Source organism: Salminus brasiliensis, chromosome 13, assembly GCF_030463535.1.
Source record: "Salminus brasiliensis chromosome 13, fSalBra1.hap2, whole genome shotgun sequence".
NCBI lineage: Eukaryota > Metazoa > Chordata > Actinopteri > Characiformes > Bryconidae > Salminus > Salminus brasiliensis.
This window is the reverse complement of record NC_132890.1, coordinates 19,797,680-19,820,442: the sequence shown is the minus strand read 5'-3', so window position 1 is coordinate 19,820,442 and position 22,763 is coordinate 19,797,680. Positions and strand designations below refer to the sequence as shown.

The 22,763-nt window shown below is 39.0% G+C and overlaps 1 protein-coding gene across 2 annotated transcripts in view; it reads left to right on the top strand.

The window, feature by feature from the left end:
- The first annotated feature begins 444 nt into the window (after window positions 1-444).
- The window catches only part of pik3c2a (phosphatidylinositol-4-phosphate 3-kinase, catalytic subunit type 2 alpha), a 47,785-nt gene continuing 25,466 nt past the window's right edge, over window positions 445-22,763 (top strand). The window contains exons 1-10 of one of the 2 annotated variants that reach the window (XM_072695932.1): window positions 445-549; window positions 5,787-6,975; window positions 14,060-14,160; window positions 14,910-15,067; window positions 19,378-19,498; window positions 21,560-21,671; window positions 21,812-21,891; window positions 22,042-22,105; window positions 22,194-22,340; window positions 22,429-22,459. In XM_072695932.1, the coding sequence (XP_072552033.1) occupies window positions 5,863-6,975; window positions 14,060-14,160; window positions 14,910-15,067; window positions 19,378-19,498; window positions 21,560-21,671; window positions 21,812-21,891; window positions 22,042-22,105; window positions 22,194-22,340; window positions 22,429-22,459 (1,927 nt within the window). In that variant the 5' untranslated portion in view covers window positions 445-549; window positions 5,787-5,862. The remainder of the gene's footprint in view (window positions 550-5,786; window positions 6,976-14,059; window positions 14,161-14,909; window positions 15,068-19,377; window positions 19,499-21,559; window positions 21,672-21,811; window positions 21,892-22,041; window positions 22,106-22,193; window positions 22,341-22,428; window positions 22,460-22,763) is intronic. The other variant, XM_072695933.1, reaches the window with a different exon arrangement.

Sequence of the window (22,763 nt, the reverse complement as noted above, 5' to 3'; positions counted from 1 at the left end):
TTTCCGCAGGTGCAGACACCCTTATAGTGTAAATTATTTATCCAAATTTTTGTAACTGAGTGTCTTGCTATCCCTTTCTGCTGTTACACTGGGAATTTCCCCACTGCGGGACTAATAAAGGACTATCTTATCTTATCTTATCTTATATCTATGCACCTACTTCTACCTCTACTCAGAAATTAGTAATATTTAATGTATTGTCTTTCTAGTTTTTCTATGTTGTCACCTACGTCTGCACGTTGCACTTTTGCAGTCTGTCCTGTATTTAAAATATATATATATTTTCTAATATTTAGTTTATATTGGGTAACCGCTTGCTGGCATCTGCCCACTTGCAGTGAACGAATAACGCGCTGGTGTCGCACGAGGTCGCTGTTACGCCACGTTCTCAGTAGTCGCTTCAGCAGGAACTGACGTTGCGCCTACGACTGCGCGAGCAAAATTTCCAGGCATAGGAAAAATGTCCAATCTGAAAGATCGCATAGTTTAAAGGTGGGATTTGCCAGTTATTCACTACTGCTGTTATCATGCGGAAGTAAAGAAACTTTGGTATGTTTATTTCTTTGTCTGTCGGAAGTGTTTTGGCCTTTTCTTGACCACATTATCGCGTTTCTTGTCGTGTTTTACGAGTTGAGGTGCAGCTAACCCAAAACATTGACTGGGTAAAGTTTTAGTAGAACTTAGTCCATAGCAACACAGTTTCGACTTCGAGTGTTCTCGCCTTAAACAGCGTGTGCAAATGTGAAATATTGGCCGATGCTGTGAAATGTTAATGCATTTTTTGTCTGAATTAAGAAGGATAGGGTCTTATCTTGCTTCGATAAGCATTTTTTTTATGTTCGGTTTGAGCTAGCTAACAAACTAGCTAGCATAGCTAGCCAGCCAGGGAACGTAAACTGGTTCCAAAAAACTTTTAATTTTTTATTTTAAGTAGCTCAAGATTTTATTACTTTGCTTTTAATATGCAGTTTGTGTTGAAATATGCAACTATGAACTGTAGCTAGTGGGTATCGTATGTCTTGATGTTGTCTTGTATTGGGGCTGTGAACTATTTGGGGAAAGGCGACAGAGTTTAGTGCAGGTGTTCGTCCAATAGCGAGTTTATCGCCAATGATGTGTTGACTGATGTGACAGTGATGTCCCAGACTGTGAAGAAATGGCTAAGAGAAAAAGTACAGCTAGCTAACAACCTACCTACAGCACCATGGCGGATGTTTTCCGACGTATCTAGCACTACCAAGATCGCCAAATGCAGCTATGTGGGTCACAGTAGAATCAGGCCTGTCTTTTGTTTTATGTTGAATTTCTGCAGCATTCTGCACATTCAAGACGCAGAAACGTGTGCGTCTTTGTATTTAGTGGGCGCCAGATGTTTTTCACAAGCTTAAAAAAAGTGCTTTCAGCAAATCAGAATCATCAGAAGTTAATCATCAGAATGTGTGCAATGCTGACATAACAGAAAACGGCAATATTCAGGGTTGTGCATATATAAGACATGTGCATGCCATCAGTCCAATTATTCCTGTGGCCTAAATCAAGTGTTTGTGGGCAGATTGTGGAAATGTGCTTATTGTGTAAACATTGGATACGATAAAGAAGCACACTTGTGTACAAAAACATTGTACACAATGTTTTTGCATTGTGTAACATGTCATACTAACCAAAAAATTAAATAAAAAAAACAATAATATAGTAAAGCGATGTCTATACAGTGTAGAAAACCAGATTGTAAATCATCCTCATCTTGATCTGTTAGTGTTATTGCAGTTCTTAACTGTATGGTGCATGGCGCATTTCTCTTCTTTTGTATGGCATATGTGGTGTTGACACTACAAAATTAGAACATTTCCCAAAAGTTTTATATTTTTCTTAATGTTTTTGAAAACCAGAAAAACAGTTTGTTTTCATTATTAATGACTTAATGGTGATTTTATTTGGTTGAATGTTGTTCTGTGACTGCTTTTCCCAGTTGTATTAGTACTGTACCACGCTAGATGTGTGATTTTTGATTGGTGCTCATGCTTACAGTGGGGAGACCTGAGGCCAACCTGCCCCCACCCCTCTCCCCATCTTGTACTTTTCACTGAGAGATCTTTCTGAGTTCACCACAAGGTATTGCTGTATGTAAATGACCTATAACCTCTCATGTTGCGAGCTGCGACAGTGCTTGTAAATACTGTTTGTAAATGAGTTACTCCCAGTAAAACTGATGTGCACATACCTTACACAATCATACTCCAGCCATGTGCATTCTTTCTTCCACTCAGCTTTAAACTTTTTAATTTGATTTATCCTCATCATTTGTGTATATATATATATATATATATATATATATATTTTCCATCATGACTATCCCTGACCACAAGTCCACATTTTGCTAACCCTGCCCCTGCAGCGGCGCTAGATGTTGATGGATGGATGGATGAGTGGGACTTAGCCTTAGGGTGGTTCTGCTAGGGATGAACCTCAGGTGAGCAGCCAATGGCAAACGAAACGACTGGGCGCAGTGGCTGCTTTCGCAGGCAGCACCATTAAAAAAAATAAAAAATAAATAAATAGCGCGTCCAGTCCATGTGATCATTTCTTAGCTGTGTCCCAAAGCCAAGGCTGCAGGTGAGGTAGGATTAATTTTTCGGCTGCTACGTCATAGAAGGCTGTTTCAAAGTAAAGGACCCTTTGTATACAGACTAGAACAGCAGCAGATGTTCGAAGTGATGTTGAGGACGCAACTGTATCCTTCTCGGTTACCCACATAAAAAAAAACAACACAGAAATGAGAAATGAAGGTTTCCGAGAAGCCTCACTTTAAAATGTTAGTTTTTATTATGGGTATGTGATATTTTTAGCATATTGCAATGTTTAAAGACAGCTTCACAATACACGATATTGCAATATTTTGACATGAAGACAATTATGCATCAGTAGTGACAGATTCTTAAAAGCTCAGTAGTGTTTGACCATGTGCAATCAGTGTGTTCACATTTAAAAAAAAAATAGGATTATATAATAGGATTAAGAAAAAGTGCTTTTGAATTCAGAAATTTAAATTTAAATCACAGTAAAATTCGGCAAAAGCAATCAACACATTCAGCACAAACTCACAACCTTTTTTTTTTTTTTTTTTTTTTTTTTACTTTATTTGCTTATACCAAATATAACATGATCTATCAATCAGGACTTTCAGACATATATTTTTTTTTATTACAGCCTATATTTTGATCAGTTTAAGACAGTATCTGGTACATATCTGGTTAGGTTCATCCTTACACATTCTTTGAAGTGATTTCTCTTATTATATTGTATTAAGTACAAACTTTGTCATCCAGAGTGTGTAGTGTTTTCTTCCTGGCCAAATTGCTGTTTTAGGAACTGGAACAGGGTTCTTTGGTTCCTGAATAGCTTTGCCTTTTTAAGAGATGTGCTGAACAGGCTAAAATTGTAGACAACTCAACTTCTTGGCCTTTGCAACAGTTACAAAGACCCTTTAAAGCCCTGAGCATGGCTGTTATTCATTCTCATCTTAATGTTAAGTTTGTGTACTTTGAACTTTTATAATAGCTTGTTAAATTTTGTGCTAGAGTGGGCAACCATTGTTTGCCTTGTCACTTGAGCTCTTCTTTCACAAGCCAGCTCTGGGTTACTTCATAACAGAACACATTGAATTATTTGACATTATATGCATTTTCTTTTTCTTTATAAAGTGAAAGTAGTATTTCTGAGTATTTCAAAGTCTTATATATTAACTCTAAGAACACAGTGCTCTATGTAAGTTTTCCTGGCTACGTCATGTATTTACGTACATATATCACATGCACATCCTCTAAAAGAGGATCTGGCACCTTTTGCTGTTTATCTGAGCGATCAAAGTGTTGCTAATCTTGCCGATTTAAACAGAACAGCAATGCAAGAGCTACTGCGGACATTAAGATATCAGAACGGCAATCACAGTCTTCATCTGCACATTTACCCACTGTCAAACAAAAGAAATGTAGAGTTAGAGCTGTAGAGAGCTGGCAGCCCTTGCTAATACCAGGACAAACATTGGCTTGGCTTTTGTGGGTACTGAAATGTAATGTACCTGCATTACAATGCAGTGCAGTACAGCTAGTAACTCTTCTTAGGCTATTTCAAATGCTATTTTCACTGTTTTGTAATCACAACCTATACTAGCGCCTAAATAGACACCACCTGAATAGAGTGGAAGATTTATACAGCTACTGGACTCATGCTAACCCGCTGTACTTTTATAACCAATGTTTTATCTGTTGCCCAGTGAACATTTTCATATTGTACTTTCTGTTTGTTGGACGTAATTGCCTTTTACGTTATTGACAGTATTTCATCATAACTGAACAAGACAATATGCTCAAAAACTATTTCACATGGCTATTTTTTCTGTATGAGAAAACACAGTATTTAATTTAAAAGTTTTGACTGAGCTGTCTCTGAATACTCCATGCCGAAAACAGACTAAATAAAAAAATGTGGACTTTCAATCAATAGATTCATCCGCTCTTTCTTTAGCCATGAATTTGAGTTTTTTTTTTTTTTTTTTTTTTTTTTTTTTTCCACACATACCAGTGGTTCTTCAGTAAGACAATGTAAACAAATTTGTGTAGAATGTGGCAAACCTTTATTTATCATTGGAACTCTTCTGAAGCTTTTAAAACCTTGTTTCAGAGCTCACCAGTCAAATCCTGGGGTTTTGGCAGGTTTTCATCCCATCAGCACACCTCATATAACTGAATAGTTGATCGAAGACTGAGAGACTGAAAAACAAGAATCAGACTTCTGCAACCTGACCCTGCCCCCTTTGTTAATTCCATTATTTCTTACTTTTTTTTGAGAATTGTTTAATAATATTAACTTTGTAATGGAGACAGTATTCACTCATATTGTGTTGACTTTTAAAAAATCTGTTGTTTAAATGAGTCATTGTGCTGACTGAATACTGATGGGACGTTTTTCCTTGTTGCATTTGGTGTAAATACTAGGCATGTTCGGAGCTTGAGTGATTTAACCATTCAGTTGGTGGGGGTTATACAACTCAGAGCTGTAAAATGTCAGTTTGCTTATATTTATGAGCAACTGTTACAAATGTTACACGTTAAGACTGTGTTTCACGTTAAGACTGCATTTCATTACTTATTTAAGCACTGCTGGTTTGTCCGAAACCTGAGACTGAGGTCTGAGGATGTTTTAACATGTATGCAACGCAGTATGACCACTAAAGGGAAAAGTTCTTGTGCAAAAGACAGGTACACATCAGCATCAATTACTTACTATTTTATAATTGATAATTGGCAATCAAAGCCACCCCCCAGATTGGTAAATTTGTTTGTGTGTCTGCTGAACGAGCTGAGCACTTTTTATGCTTACTTCAAGGCTGCAGCCAGCAGTGCTAACACTGCTAGCAGTGCTAAAGGCAGCAGGACCAGACGCTCATAAAGCCCGATCTGACCGGCTAGCACCAGTGGTTATGGATGTATTTAACCACTTTGTGACGAAGGTCATTGTCCCAACTGTGTTTGTGTTTAGGCATTTAACTGGTAGTTGTCCTGTGTCTAGCTGTGTATGTGACAAATGCGTTTTTATTTGATTTAATTCCAATTTCTTTGCAACCACATTGGCACATGGCTGAATTTTTGGGTTAATTATACAAAAATAATCAAGCTGGAGTTGTCTTTGCTTTGCAGTAATTGTTGCTCACCGTAAAGATACTGTTATTCCAAGAATGTTTCTATGTGATTTTACTTACTGAGGTTTTTATTTCTCTTTTTATTTAGGCATCAACTCCAGTTAGAACCCCATTGTATCACTGTTGACTGTCCTCTAAGTACATGGCAAATCAAAGCTGACGCCATGGCCCAGATATCCAGTGGCAATGGGTATAAGCTGGACAAGTCAGTCTCTCCATTAGGAGCTAGACCAAAGGCAATGGTGGACAAGGAGGAGGCTTTGCGCATGGAGGAAGAGGCTTTAGCTAAACTGCAACGAGAAAAGAGGCACACCCTCCCAGCTCTTGCCTCATCCCCAAAAGCACTCCCTAAGGCAGGAGCAGCCACTACCTGCACCAGTCGTGCAGAGAAAGATCTCATCGTCTTCCCTGAATCAGAGGCCAAGATAAAGGCAGAGAAGGACACTTTTGCAGACATTGATGTTGAGAAGTTGACCAATGAGGAATTGGAGAAGCTGCTTTTGGATGACAACTTTGGAGTGAGCAAAATGACCAGGCCCTCATCTCTGCTTGGCTGCAATCTCAGTGCATCATATCCAGGGGGACAAGCATTCAGCCCATCTCCTTTCCACTGGACCCCCACGCTCTCGACTCCATCAAACTCAGGTCTGCCCACGCCAACGCACCCTCAGGCTAGTGTCTTTCCTACAGCATCTTTCCCCAAACCTCCCTGCTCATTCCAGAATGGCTTTAATCCAGCCATGCCAACTTTCATCCGTCACCCTGCCCAGCAGGCCCCATTCCTCTCTTTTACACCCATTCAGCCTACTGGTGCTTTGGTCTTCCAGCATCCTGCAGTCCATCCAGAAATGGCCAAGCTCTTTGACAAGATTGCCAGCACTTCTGAATACTTGAGGAATGGCAGGTCTTCCAGCATGGATGCAGAGTCTACCAGTGGCAAGTCCCTGGAACCTGTTCCCCAGCCCCCTGAACCCCCTAGCTTCAGCCGTTTTGATTGGCTGGACCTGGACCCTCTCAGCAAACGTCGAATAGATGTTGAAGAGTCACCCAGTGCACATGGTGGGACTGAAATGGACAACTCTGCGCCTGCAGGGGATCCCTGGGATGCAGTTCTGCGAGATGAGCCTGAAGTCACTACCAGCAGCATTTCTCCAGCACAAGTAAAAGACCAGCACACTGTGACAACTCAAAGGAGAGCATCTACAGGGACAGCTGTCAGCAAGAGCCACTCACTCAACATTCCTAGTATCTCCTCTCATCATAGCCAGAGTAAACAGGTAGGAGAATATTTCAGCTCAGAGAAATTCGTTTATTTATGCACAACTATGCAAGTCTTTGACCCTGAGTGCGCACCACAAGCGATAAAATCGCTCAGCGTCACCCATGCAGACCACCAGCACACAGGCAGGCAGCATGTTGTACTGAATTGCAGACCACATTTTTAAAGGAACATCAACCACTATATATATACAACCAGTATACCACTATGTAGGCCTTATTTATTCATAACATGTTTATAACCCTTACATAACATTTTATATTATGTGTGAATAAGGAAAGTGTATTGTATGTATATTTATCAATGTACTGATTTAAGTATACCCTAAATTTCAGTGCTCATAAAAAGCTGTTAAATTGTATATTTAAATTGTGCTCATTCCAAACGAATAAGCAGACCCGTGGAATTCGTGGAATAATGATTATAGTCCTGTCCATACATGGTCCTGTGTTTTGATTTTATGCCTATACTGAAAATAACTGCATGATGCTCAAAGGGTTTGCACTCCTGTCTTGGGCTCTTTCCTATGAGTTTGATAATACATACTTTGCACATTTACCTAATAACAGTCTTTTTTTTCTGAACACTATGTTTCAGGATCAGCCATACTTTGTTTAGACTGCAGGGCAAGTAGTTTAGACTTACATGTCTCTCATAGATACACATTATTATATAGGTATATACTCATAGAGCAGAATTTAAAACTGAAAGTTGCCAAACATTGTATTTACACACTCCTCCAGCAGTTTTATCTGCACTGTTTTAAGTATCGTTTGAGTACTATTGCATAAATACAGAAGAATTGTCTGTGTGTCCATGCAGGCGTTTTTTCCTGAAATCTTACTTCCTGTTTCATTGTTACTCAGTCTGTGCTGGACAATTGGCTGTTATCACACTTCTTTCTGAGAATTCCTGTCCTCTGAGCAGCCTCCTAAAGAGGAAATACTATGACGCTCATGAATAAACTAGTGAAAAAGTGCCCTACTACTTCAGACTAATTTGGTAGGATTTTTTCTAACTCTCTGTGTGATGCATAATTGAGCAATAATTGTTCTTTCACGGGCCTGCCCTTCTCGGTTTGTTCCTTAAACAGTAGCATTTGTGTGTAGAACTGAAGTTATTTATCTGCTCCCTATCTGCTCTTCTTTTACCTGCCCGAAGAAGGCACAGACACTCCTTGTTGCCATAGCAGCCTTTTTTTATGGTGTTTGTAACTAATCTGTCCTCATCTTCAGCCATGGCTGCAGTTTACGGTTACTTCACCACTTAGCACATCTGATATCCTTATCCGTTCCAAGGCTGTACTTTAGTCTTCTCACTTTATGAATCATACCCAAGTCTAATCTTGTTTGGTATTGTTGGAATGAATACACTTAGTACAACTATATTGCTGTTGTTGCGTTGATAGCAGTCTATTGCTCAGAAAGTCAAGATTTTGCTGGGTTTTTTTTCTTTTTTTTTTTTTTTTAGTTTATGCTGTTTTCAAATGTATGCTCTGTGTCTTTTTAGTACATGGCCAAATAAGCTTATTCTCCCATGTACATTTCAGAGAGCCACTGGGTGACTCTGAAAACAGTTGGAAGTTCAGCAACACTGAGTTTGACTGAAAGACAAGCAATGCTGGATGAACTAATACACTCAATGTGCCTAAAACAAAATTCTCATCTTTCTGTACTTTCAACTGCTAGTTAAGGAGCTTTTGTAGCTTAATTAGTGTGCAAATACAAAGGGGAGCAAAATTACTTTGCTTCAGGAGCATTGTGTGACATGAAGCAACACAACGATACGTATGTGCTGTGTGAAAATAGAGAGCAAGGGCAATACAGCAAATACAGTAAACATTAAGCACAAACAGACCGGACAGTGAATCGCTGACACAGTACTTCTATAAGGTGTTGGGCAGTCAGCTTCTAAAATATGAACACAACAGTAACCAAGGTAGCTGAATACTGTACTTCGGCTATACAGTATTTTGCAGCAATGTTTCTTGATAAAGTGTGCAAGGAGGTAAGCACGAGGGTGAGTGAGGTTCAGTTCAGTCCTTATGTGTTGATTCTAATGACCTGGGGGAAGAAGCTGTTGCAGAGCCTGGCAGTGATGGCTTCGATGCTCTGGTACCTTCAGTATAACTCTGAACCTTAAATGTCCATGATGGAGAGGAGAGGCACCCTGGTCTTCTTAGCAGTCCACACATTGCCGTTGCAATTCCCACTGGGTCCACTCTGGAGTCCCTCTCTAAAACATGGTGAGTTTGGGAGGAAAGAGTTGAACATCCTGTCTTAAGTAGATGTGTTGCTAGACTCTCTTGGCTATGGAGCAGGTGTTGAGGGGCCTAAAAAGGTTCTCTGCAATGTGAATGGTGAACTTGGAATAATTTGGTGCTCCTTATGATTTTTACAGCAGAACCGTTGATGTCCAGCAGAGGGTGGTCACCTTGTTCCCACACAGTCTTGCAAGGCTCCAGATTTTGTTCACAACCGTCTATAAAAACATATATTTTATTGCTTGTATTTTTCTTTACTGCTGCAATGCTATCACACATCTTCTGGGCTGCTGTCCCTCAGTAGCACATTACATTTTCAGTGCTGCAGCTTCTGTCTGATCTGCAGTGATCACACCACACCACTAAGATTTTCAAGGATTCATGTGGGATTATCTTATCGCTCACACTTGCTCTCAGCTGAAATTATTAACCAGTTTACTTTACAATTTGCAAGGTTTACCATATTGTATTGTATGCATCTCTGCCGTTAGCTAGAGAGCGACACAGTTTTCCCTGCTTACTGTTGCCATGGAAATTAAGGAGAGCTTGGCTTTTAAAAGCTCCACAATTGACTGACCTGGTGATCAACCAACCACAATAGCTTCCTTTAGAGACACTAAGTTTAACCAGTGGTGTTATTCTGGTAAGTCCTGGTAGTGTCATCAACAAACCTGAAGATGTGATTTGGACTGTACTTTGCAGAACAATCAGAAGTCAACATAGTGAACAGCAGTTTATGCATTAGCATTCGCACTAGTACATACATGTCTACTATAAACACAGAGAAAATTACATGGTTCTTGCAGTTGCAAACACTACCATTGCCGAGCAGTAACTTGAGACTAGTACCACTGATCTAAACACAAGGCCCCTCATTGACTCGGATCCACATAAAAGGAGACTGGATTGGCATGCAGAATGACAGCGTTTTGTTATCCATGTCTCTGTAAGAACAAAAACTCACTCTGAGTAGTCCAATGGATTCAAAGGTTGTCCACTTTATTTTCCAAAGAGCATAAGTTGGATAGCAGAATAAATGTGAATGCCAGCCAGCTAGAGTAATGCCATTAGCCTAGCATAGACTCTCTTGCCACGGTTCTGCCACTAGACACACCACTCAGCTAAAAGTCCATCTTGGAGGGAGGCTGTACCTGATTTCTAATTCTATTACAGTGATATCTATTAAGTCAGAACTCAACTCAGAATTGGGTTTACAGGGCAGACAATAAACAAAGAAAGCAGATTTGTTTTTCTCTTGATTCCAGCTTTGTCCAGCAAGTGTTATTTTTTTGTTTTTCAGCAGTAAATGTGCAGTTCATGTATTTTATTGCATTTCCATCAAACTGCAGTACCAGAGCTCAGCTCAGTTTTTTCTGTTTGCCCCTGAGACGAACAAAAGCTGCTAAAATCGAGTCTGATCTGCTGCAAGAGTCCAGTACCGATATCCGTTCCTAGTATTAGATCGGTGCATTCCTAAACTGCACAGCACTTACCTTCTTTCAGTTTGTATTTGTAAACCTTTTTCGTGGTTTGTATACTTTACATGAGCTTTTTCTTTATACCCTTACAGTCCCATTACCATGTAGCCTCAGTGTGGAAGGTAGGTGGAAATAGAGCGATTGTATGTAGGGCATCAGGAAACTTGGCTCACAGCAAAAGGGATAAATAATTTGTAAATGTCACAGGCTTATTGTTCTTTCATTAACTCAACAGCTGAGACTCCATTTAAAATACAGGCAAACTGCAAGGCTGTCTTTGCTTAACTTTTTGTTTTCTCAGTTTGGAATAGCATTATACACTGTGTGCAGAATTATTAGGCAAATGAGTATTTTGATCACATCATCCTTTTTATAAATGTTGTCCTACTCCAAGCTCTATAGGCTTGAAAGCCAACTACCAATCAAGTAAATCAGGTGATGTGCATCTCTGTAATGAGAAGAGGTGTGGTCTAATGACATCAATACCTTATATAAGGTGTGCTTAATTATTAGGCAACTTCCTTTTCTTTGGCAAAATGGGTCAGAAGAGAGATTTGATGGACTCTGAAAAGTAAAAAAAAAAAGGGATGCAGCAGTCTTAAAATTGCCAAACTTTTGAAGCGTGATCACCGAACAATCAAGCATTTCATGGCAAATAGCCAACAGGGTCGCAAGAAACATGTTGGGGAAAAAAAGGCACAAAATAACTGCCCATGAATTGAGGAAAATCAAGCGTGAAGCTGCCAAGATGTCAAGTTGCCACCAGTTTTGCCATATTTCAGAGCTGCAATGTTACTGGAGTATCAAAAAGCACAAGGTGTGCAATACTCAGGGACATGGCCATGGTAAGGAAGGCTGAAAAAACGACCACCTTTGAACAAGAAACATAATATAAAACGTCAAGACTGGGCCAAGAAATATCTTAAGACTGATTTTTCTAAGGTTTTATGGACTGATGAAATGCGAGTGACTCTTGATGGGCCAGATGGATGGGCCCGAGGCTGGATCAGTAAAGGGCAGAGAGCGCCAATCCAACTCAGATGCCAGCAAGGTGGAGGTGGGGTACTGGTATGGGCTGGTATCATCAAAGATGAACTTGTGGGACCTTTTCGGGTTGAGGATGGAGTGAAGCTCAACTCCGAGACCTACTGCCAGTTTCTGGAAGACACCTTCTTCAAGCAGTGGTACAGAAAGAAGTCGGTATCGTTCAAGAAAAACATGATTTTCATGCAGGACAATGCTCCATCACATGCATCCAAATACTCCACAGCGTGGCTGGCCAGTAAGGGTCTAAAAGAAGAAAAATGATGACATGGCCCCCTTGTTCACCTGATCTGAACCCCATAGAGAACCTGTGGTCCCTCATGAAATGTGAGATCTACAGGGAGGGAAAACAGTACACCTCTCTGAACAGTGTCTGGGAGGCTGTGGTGTCTGCTGCACGCAATGTTGATCATAAACAGATCAAGCAACTGACAGAATCTATGGATGGAAGGCTTTTGAGTGTCATCGTAAAGACAGGTGGCTATATTGGTCACTGATTTGTTTTTGAATGTCAGAAATGTTTATTTCTAAATTTTGTGTTGTCATATTGGTTTACCTGGTTAAAAAAAAACAAGTGAGATGGGTATATATTTGTTTTTTATTAAGTTGCCTAATAATTATGCACAGTAATAGTTACCTGCACAAACAGATATCCTACTAAGATAGCCAAATCTAAAAAAAACACACACTTCAACTTCCAAAAATATTAAGCTTTGATATTTATGAGTCTTTTGGGTTGATTGAGAACATAGTTGTTGTTCAATAATAAAAAGAATCCTCTCAAATACAACTTACCTAATAATTCTGCACACACTGTACTTATACAGCACCTTTTTGTGGTCAATGATTGTTAAAGTGAAATATTAAAGGTAAGAAGAAATCTTAAAAATCCTGAATCATATAACTGGGTGTTGCACAGGGTCTGGCCTATTCTTTGCACCTATATTTTTGCCCACCATATACTTGCCCACTACCTCTCAAACTCTTCACAGGGGTCATCAGGTAGGCCACTGTGGACAGTGTTTAAGATTTCCAGCACCTGTCAGATCTACTCGCACCAGCGCAACACACACTAATACAACACCACCATGTCAAGGTCACTGCAGTGATTAGTGACCCACCACCCAAATAATATCCGCTCTGCAGGGTCCTGATCATTGAAGAACAGGGTGAAAAGAGGGTTTCAAAGTAGGCAGAGAACAGTCTAAATCTTTGAAGCAACTTGTGTGTGTGTGTGTGTAATAACTGCATGTAATGTAATAAAAGCCCATAGAGTAATAAATTGCTGATAATGTATTCAAATCTTAATATCGTCATAAGATTTTTGCTCATATTGTAATAAAAGTACATTATGTGCTGTGTATTACACTATATATTTAGTAACTAAGACAATAAGAATGTAATAACATGAATATATAATGTGATAAAACTCTGAACTGACAATTTAAAATCAATTTAAACAAGTAGTATGCACCAATCGGCCAAAACATTAATACCATGTGATTTTGTTTTTACACTCACTGTCCATTTTTATCAGCTTCATTTACCATATTGGAGCACTTTGTAGTTCTGTGATTACAGACTGTAGTCCATCTGTTTTTCTGCATGCTTTTGTTTACATTGTTTCACACTGTTCTTGGATGGATCCACAGGAACTCACGCTTTTGTCAGCCACACCTAGGGATTACATATAATCTTTGCATAGCATTTTTGTGCATTAACAGCTTGACAAATGAACGGTCTGTTTAATAAAGTAACTTTATTTGATCCAAGGGGGACACACATCAGCTAAGTAGTTCCTGCTTTTTACTCATTTACTCCAAACCAGGACACAGCCAACCTGATGAAATGAGTAGTTGATTTGATTTAAAATCAACAGTCTAAGTGACTGTAAAAAAAAACAGCTTTGTCATTGCAGTGTAAAGCTTACAGAGCTGCTTCTGAGTGAAAATCTGTGCAGGTTTTAGGAGTTCTATAATCATCAGCATTAGGTTTTCTTTCTCCAGTGGTATCAGATTTGCGTGATTCGAATATTTGACATATTTATTGGGGAGTTTACCTGCTACCTGTATTCTGCGATTCAAATGTCATTCTTGTAAGTGGTGATGATTGTACCAAAAGAAAGAAATTTCTTCTTTCTGTCCCATTTTTTTTTATTTATGTCAAACAGTCAAATACAATTTTCAATTTTGTCAACTGTCTTGACTGTTTCTGGTTTGATGTTTTACAATATGATTGAGCATTTCTTAAGCGTGGACTATGAGCCTGGTCATAAGTTTCATGTCTTTATTTTGCAGGTCAGTAAGGAAAATGGAAATTCTCTCTCAAAGTATACCATTTTACAAGAAAAGGATGCCCAGAACGTAGAAGTTGTAGCTTTCTGTGAAGACATATCAAAGTAAGTAATGCACTGTAAAGGAGGAAGTGTTTCTGAATAGAGCAGTGCTATTCAGTGCCATGCTGTTTGTTGTTAGGTCTGTGTGAAGAACTTTATTGAGGCCGTCCTCTGGGGAGAGAAATATTCAGCTTGTTTATTGTAGTGTCCTGTTTAAGATATTTTGTTTGTTTTTTTCTTCAGTGTCTGTACTAGTTTTTAGTAATAAGACACTACATTTGAGGACAGTATCCATGTAAAAAAAAAAATAAATAAAAAATGTTGCACAAGAATGTAGGAGTTGCAGACAACTTACATTACCTGAAGATTAGAGCATTATATACAGTGTTATATTAATATTAAAAAGGTGCTTTGAAATTTAATATTTCAGTGTAAGTAATGCATCTTTAAACAGAACAAAAGTTTTTTTTAAAAAGCAAAATCAGTGAGGGTATATCAAAGTTAATATGTTTTCCTGGTAATTTTTTCAGCATTTCATTATTCATGCTATAACATGCAGTGGTTGGATGTCCTGAATGCAGCAGGCGTATTCCATGTAAACGGCTCATTTAGCGACCCATCGGTTTCGTCTATCATGGTTGCGTCAGATATGAGAGTAAATAAAAAAACAAAAAATAACAAGTTGGACAAATAAACGAGACAAAATCAAATCAAAATCAATTTCATGTGCTGGGTCCTTATAGAAAGCCAATATTTAAGTGCACAAGGTTTAAACTTGGCTGCCCAAGTTACTCTAAGTATTTATTTTACAGACTGAGGTTAAAGTTCACTCATGATGACCTCTCTACCAATCCTGGATATGCTCTCAGCCCAGTGATCTCCCAAAGAGATGTAGGAGACCACAGCAGCAGTGTAAAAGTCTCCATTGAGATTTCTGACTCCCAGCAGCCAGTGACCTTCACCTGTGATGGTAAAAGTTCTCTTTGGTGATTTGCTCAGTCTACAGTACAGTACAACACTTTTTTTTTTTTTTTTTTGTATCACTTGGTTATGTAAGATGGCTAAAACTGTTGACAAAAATATTGACAAAATAGATTTGCTTTGAACACAAATTAGCAGTATCACAGTCTTGTAAATGTTTTTTTTAAGATATTTGTGGCGGAGGTTGTTTTTTTTTTGGGGGGGGGGGTGATTCCACAAACAAGTATGCTCTTTCTTTTTGTCTCCTCAAACATCTTTAGCTAAGGTATCTTATTGGAAGGTCTGCCCATGGGAGCTTCATATAAAAGCCGCCCCTCTAGTTGCAGTGGCCCTGGCTTACGTCCTTGTGAGGCGGCTGTGTTCTGGACTCTCTCTTTTGTGTGGCGTCCCTGGCCACCTCAGACCTGGCACAAAGTCAAGACTAGTCTTTTGTGTTGGGAGACTTTGTCTGCGCTTTTGCTGTTGAGGCATGTGTAGCTCTTTTTGTTCTATATAAGCCCAGAAACCCATACTGAAGCCAAAGCGTTGCAGGAAACCAAAGTATTTATGACCTCGAGCTGCTTCATAAAGAATTGGTTTGTGTTGTTAGAAAGGGAACTATTGCACAGGAACTGTTCAGGAACATCTCCCCTCATGTGGTTGGTTGGTTTAGATACTGAGATTTGCCAGCATGAAAAGTCTGGGTCTTTTGTGCAGCCCACAAAGTATTTTTTTTTATCCACATCAGTAATCTGTTGTGCTTGATAAGTGTTTATTACTATGTGTCATTTCACTTCTTTCCCCTGACAGACCCTTCAGACAATTTGCTGTTCTACAAATGTCCATGTCTTTCACAATTATAGAAAGCTCATTTTGCTGGACTTTGCCAGTTTCAGATGTTTAGCTGTTTGTAAGGTTACAAGCAAATAGAACAAAAACAAGAATTTGGTGCGCATTTTTTATTAATATTTGTAATATAGAGTCTGCAAAGGCTACACAGGTGCTACCATGTGTGTGCATTAAAACTCTCAGAGTTCACCATCTCAGACATCAACCAGTGCAGTTTGCAAGTGAAGTATGAAAAAAAGGAAAATGTTGCAAGAACCTGTCTTACTGATATAAAATTGTAATTTTGTGTGAAGAATCAACAACAAGTGGGACACAATCGTGAAGTGGAAAACGAATTTTATTGGATATTTTAAACTTTTTTTTAGAAATAAAAAACTGAAAAGTGGGGCGTGCAATATTATTCGGCCCCCTTGCGTTAATATTTTGTAGTGCCACCTTTTGCTGTGATTACAGCTGCAAGTTGCTTGGGGTATGTCTCTATCAGTTTTGCACATTGAGAGACTAAAACTTTTGCCCATTCTTCCTTGCAAAACAGCTCGAGCTCAGTGAGGTTGGATGGAGAGCGTTTGTGAACAGCAGTTTTCAGCTCTTTCCACAGATTCTCAATTGGATTCAGGTCTGGACTTTGACTTAGCCATTCTAACACCTGGATACATTTATTTGTGAACCATCCCATTGTAGATTTTGCTTTATGTTTTGGATCATTGTCTTGTTGGAAGATAAATCTCCGTCCCAGTCTCAGGTCTTTTGCAGACTCCAACAGGTTTTCTTCCAGAATGGTCCTGTATTTGGCTCCATCCATTTTCCATCAATTTTAACCATCTTCCCTGTCCCTGCTGAAGAAAAGCAGGCCCAAACCATGATGCAGACATGATGCTGCCGCCACTATGTTTGACAGTGGGGATGGTGTGTTCAGGGTGATGAGCTGTGTTGCTTTTACGACAAACATAATGTTTTGCATTGTGGCCAAAAAGTTAGATTTTGGTTTCATCTGACCAGAGCACCTTCTTCCACATGTTTGGTGTGTCTTCCAGGTGGCTTGTGGCAAACTTTAAACGAGACTTTTTATGGATATCTTTAAGAAATGGCTTTCTTCTTGCCACTCTTCCATAAAGGCAAGATTTGTGCAGTGTACGACTGATTGTTGTCTTATGGACAGAGTCTCCCACCTCAGCTGTAGATCTCTGCAGTTGATCCAGAGTGATTATGGGCCTCTTGGCTGCATCTCTGGTCAGTCTTCTCCTTGTTTGAGCTGAAAGTTTAGAGGGACGTCCGGGTCTTGGTAGATTTGCAGTGGTCTGATACTCCTTTCATTTCAATATGATTGCTTGCACAGTGCTCCTTGAGATGTTTAAAGCTTGGGAAATCTTTTTGTATCCAAATCCGGCTTCAAACTTCTACTCCACAACAGTATCTCGGACCTGCCTGGTGTGTCTCTTGGTCTTCATGATGCTCTCAGCGCTTTAAACAGAACTCTATTTATCATCATCAGTCACTTAGGTCAACATTGGATCATTCAGAAATCCTCACTGAACTTCTGGAGTGATTTTGCTGCACTGAAAGTAAAGGGACCGAATAATATTGCACGCCCCACTTTTCAGTTTTTTATTTCTAAAAAAAAGTTTAAAATATCCAATAAATTTCGTTCCACTTCACGATTGTGTCCCACTTGTTGTTGATTCTTCACAAAAAATGACAATTTCATATCTTTATGTTTGAAGCCTGAAATGTAGCAAAAGGTTGAAAAGTTGAAAGGTAGTAACAGTACATTTTGCAAGGTAGTAATTGCACAAAGACTTCAGGATCTAAAGAACAATGGCAAGTCTCCATCACAACGGACAACCAACGCATCAGAGAGTCTCCTACCAGGTGGGGGTCGAAAACAGGGGAAAAAAAATGATACAGAGGGTGCTGGAGCAGAAGCAATCTGTTTCCAAAGTCTTAACATCTGACTAGAAGATGCAGAATCTTTTTATCACCTAGCAAAATGTGGAGGTCCTGGAGTGGCTCAGCAAGATCTTAGGGTCCCTCTAGGAGTTCACCAATGTATTTAAAGAAGTATGTTGCAGTTCCCTATATCAAACCAGTTCTGCATTTGTTTAGTACCAACATTCTGGCTTATCTGGAGGACACATCACTTCCGGAACCCATTAGGTCCTCTATTATGGATGACCTCAGTGAAAGTTTTTGTAATCCTGCCATACACAGTCAATAGGTCATGGCATCCTTGATGGACCCCAGGTTCAGAAGTCCATACATTGCCCCTAACAAGATTGGAAGTAGTCAAAGGCAGAGTCCTTTCTGGAGTTCTTTCTGGCCAGGCAGGGCAGCTCTGCGTCTGACACAGCACTGACTACAACCGCAACAGGACGATCTGATTCATCATTGACAGCCATTACAACACCTCATGAGGAAGCAGATGGACCAGTGGCGAAGATGAAAAAGACCACACTTTCTTTGCAATTTCTTTAAAAGTGCATCCTCCACATTCTTAACATCTACGGAATCATGTGAAATGTTGACCTACTTATAATGTACTAAGTTGGATGGTGAAGAAAATCCACTGGAATGGAGAAAAAGTCAAAAAGCACTGTTTCCAAAGCTCAACTCATTTGGCATATCTTTGTGTGCCAGCCACAAGTTCCCTTTCTGAGATGGTTTTTAGCACCAGTAGCACCTTTTGAAACCAGACACTTTTGACAGTCTCGTGTTTTTTTCAGAGAATCTGCAGTAAAGACTAGAGAGGCACAATGCACATCTTTTCTTATATTTCACTCTGCTTTTGTATTTTTTGTTTATTTATAAAAACTATTGTTTGTAGGTTAGCCTTACAATTATGTTGGGAACAATTTTACCTTACTTTCATACATTACAAAACACTGTCTTATGTTTATTGTTAAAAAACACCCAAAACTATGACTTGTATTTTTAATTATTTACCATTTAGGTATTTCTATTCTATTTCATATTGAGGAGTTTTTTTTTTTATATCGCCCAGCCCTTATTTCAAAATCTTATCACCACCAAGGCGCAAGCCTCCAGTTACACCTGTCTCCCAGTCTATGAATTTCTGGGAAAAAAAAATTCTGACAAGTACAGAGTCCTGCTTATGACATCCCACATAAATAACACTGGCCTAACTTAGTAAGATGTGATCTGGTGTCGTTCTCATGCCTTACTGAGTCATGGCTTGTTGATGACTATCAAATGCTTCTGATGAAGGTACAACTGGCAAGGAACATTTAATCAAGTATTAGGAGTGTTGTATGTATAATGCATGTATATCTTTGGCCTGGCGTAGAAAAAAAAGGAAAATGCAACACATTGTTTATTTTTTCCTCTCAAAAAATGTATGTTGTGCTCTTTTACTGTTCTAGAAGAACAATCCCATGACATGTCCCTGACGATTGTCGACGATTTGTCGTCCCCCCCTTACTCTTTCCTTGTTTTTCTTGGTCTCTCTCCTTTTAGTGAGTTCACCAGTGGAGCTACTGATAATGCAAGCTCTCTGCTGGGTTCATGATGACCTAAGTCAAGTGGATATTGGCAGTTACATCCTCAAGGTCTGCGGGCAGGAGGAGGTTCTGCAGAAGTAAGTTCTCCCATTTATTTACATCATAAGCAAAAAAATTGGAACCACAACAATGGAAATGAATGGCAAAAAAAAAAATCTCAACGCTGTTGTCTCCCCCCTTTAAAAGAATATCCGGCATAATCACAACAGATCTGGAAACTGACCAATTCCCTCATAAAACAAATTAGACAATTTTAACTGTCTACCAGACTGGAGCTAAACACACAAGGAAAAGTACTGGCTTGCTTTTTTACTGGTAAGATTTAAATAAGCCAACCCTGAAGAAGCCAGCAGGAGCAAGACTAAGTCTGGCTACCATCTTTATCACCTTACTAATCACAAAGAGAGGACAGCAACACTGTCCGGTAAGACTAATCACTCTAATCACTCAGACAGTCTAGAATAGTTTTACAGTCTTGTGCAAGGACGCACATGTGTAAAGACTGGCTGTTTTTTGCCTGGAAGAAGCATTTTATTTTACTAAGGGCTTCTTACAAGCAATTCAGTAGCCTGTTCTACTTGTGGTCTCGTCGTGACTGATGGAAGACTGTGGAACCTGAATGATGCATGTCTGCCCGATTTGCATTTTCACAAGTGTTTTAGCACAGTGCGGTAGGGCTGACAATGTTATTGTGAAGCAGATGAAATTTGGCATCTTTCTAGTGTGATTGTGCCTACACACATTTGGCCAGCCAGTTTAAATCTGATGATGTCGCTATGGCTCATTCTAAGTGGATTTTTTCTTTAATATCAGGCAGCTGCTTAAATGAGCCCATGGCTGCTAAATATTGTGAAAAGGTTTGGGAAGTTGAGTATTTACAGTCAAGCAAGAAAGTCTGCACACCCCTTTTACCTTCTATGTTTTATGTTACAGACTTATTGTACAATAGATGGAGTTTATTTTTGCCGCAAACATCCACACACAACCGCCAATAATTGTAGTAAAAAATATGTTTTTAGAAAACATGCATTGGTGTTCAGACGATATGTTGTTTTTGCCACACTATTGTTTGATATTGAACATTGTGATACGCTTGGTATCTGAATTGGAATCACAATTCTAAATTGTGACACCCCTAATTCATAGTGATAAGTAGGACTAGCAACACTGTACCCAAGGTGCACAGAGGAGTGAGGTCAAATAAAAGGCTCATAAATAGTGTGTATATATTTGTTTGTGTATATGTACAGTGACTAGCAAATGTTTGGAGTAAAATGTACTGTTGCGAAAGAAGCCACTGTCATAAATGTATTGAGTACAAAGTGTACTGTCTAGTACTTTGAATATAATTAGAGTAATATTTTAGTTTTATACAATATTAGAATAAAAAAAAGGAAAGGAGGATCATGCAAGAAGCTATGTGCTTGGCACCATTGTTTCTGGACATTTTTCCCAATTCCTCTTGCCATATCCTTGTAAGCTCCTTGCAAGGTTGGATGGGGAGCATCGGTGCACAGCCATTTTCTTTTGTTTCTGCTTTGTGATATCAGTTGTAAAAGATTGCTACACAAATTCACATATTTTTTTTTCTTATTCAAGAAGTTTGAGCTCAAACTGCTTCCCCTATCACTACATGCCTGTTACAATGGTGGGCTCAATTAGCAGATTTGATGAGATGGCTTTTCATGGAACACTCCATACACCAACAAGCTGATTGTGGATTTTTAGCAGATCCTTTAATGCAAAAATGTACTGCTGTTTGTGTATCCATCACTGCCTTTTTTAAAGCTTTGAGTAAGGTTCCCTGTTTGATATTTTAGTTCTTTCGTGTTTGTGAAAAATGTAATTCATTTTTAAACTTGTTAAACAATGACAAATTATTTAGGTTACTATAAAATGTGAAGTGGCATGGCCAAACAGGAAACATTACTGAAACTACTAGCAGTTTTTAACAGGCGAATATCAATGATTAGATGTTTTTGGGGTCAGATGGGGTATCACTAAGGCTTTACGCACATGTAATATGTCAAACTGATGCAGCCTGCAAACCCCCCAATTATTTGAAATGTTTCAGAAATTTTGTTCCAGCAGTTTTTGCTTTTACTGCTCAAGCTTAAATGCTTCTCTGCCTCCTTTAGTAAGCACAGTCTTGGCAGCCATGAGTACATGCAGAACTGCAGGAAGTGGGAGACAGAAATTAAGCTTCAGCTCCTCGCCCAGAACACCATGAGGAGAGACCTGGCACGAACGGTATACCAAAGTTCTTACTAACATCTGAATCATGACACATTTAGAAAGAGAAAATTCTGTAAAGTACTGTAAGGATGGTATCATCTATTAACAAGTTAAAATGGTTATTCTAAAATGGTGTATTCTATGTATGGCAACAGGCAGAAGATGACACCTCACCCATTGACTTGGAAAAATACCTAGGCCACGTTGAAAAGCCGTTTAAGGAGACCATCACAAGGTATGAATGCGTCTTGTCTTCTCTTCAGTCTTGTTACTGGCTGTCCTACAACATGTAGGACAACTTGTAAATTGTTGGACAGCCAATAACGTGATTGATGCTGCTTATTGGTACCCTTTGCCAGATTAATCTCATGTTGTTCTTCTTCAGAGAGAGCCTTGCTGAATATTTAGAGGGCTACAACTATCAAGTCAGCATCTGTCTTCAGAATGAGGTACCCAGTTGTTCTTTAAACAACTACAATGCAATACATGAACCTACTGAATAGATAAAAAATATTTCATGTTTCTCTTTCTAATCAGAGTACCCAACACAAAACAGTTAATCAAGTAATCCAGGCTGTTAAAAATCTGTGTTGTGCACTGGATGAGGTGGAAACGCCAGCCATTACAGAAGCTGTGAAAAAACTGAGACACACAGTCAACCTTCCTAAATCCCATTCCCCTAAGGTCAGAGGACATAACATAGCTGTATAATAGATTTTGTTTTATATGCAATACAACAAATGTGTATTTATGCCATGTTCTCATTTGACAGGCTAATGTGAACTCAACCAAATCAGATAATGGTAAGTACCAAAAAGAAATCTACATTGTTGTTCATAGTACAGTAATAAATAAAGTTGAATCCTTTCCCATTACTGCAGTACACAAACAAAAAAGCTCAATACGTTTCAGTTCAATTTATTTAAAATGACATTTGAATTGTGAATTGCATTTAAGATATTTAAATACTTTTTAGTGTCTAATCTAATCAACATTGAGAGCATTTTTCCATTTTTTCCAGACCTAGATTAAGGCCTTGGATTAACTGAAGCAATCTCTAGTGGTGATTCACAATTTATACAGTAATTGTCTATGACTAAGCTTAAG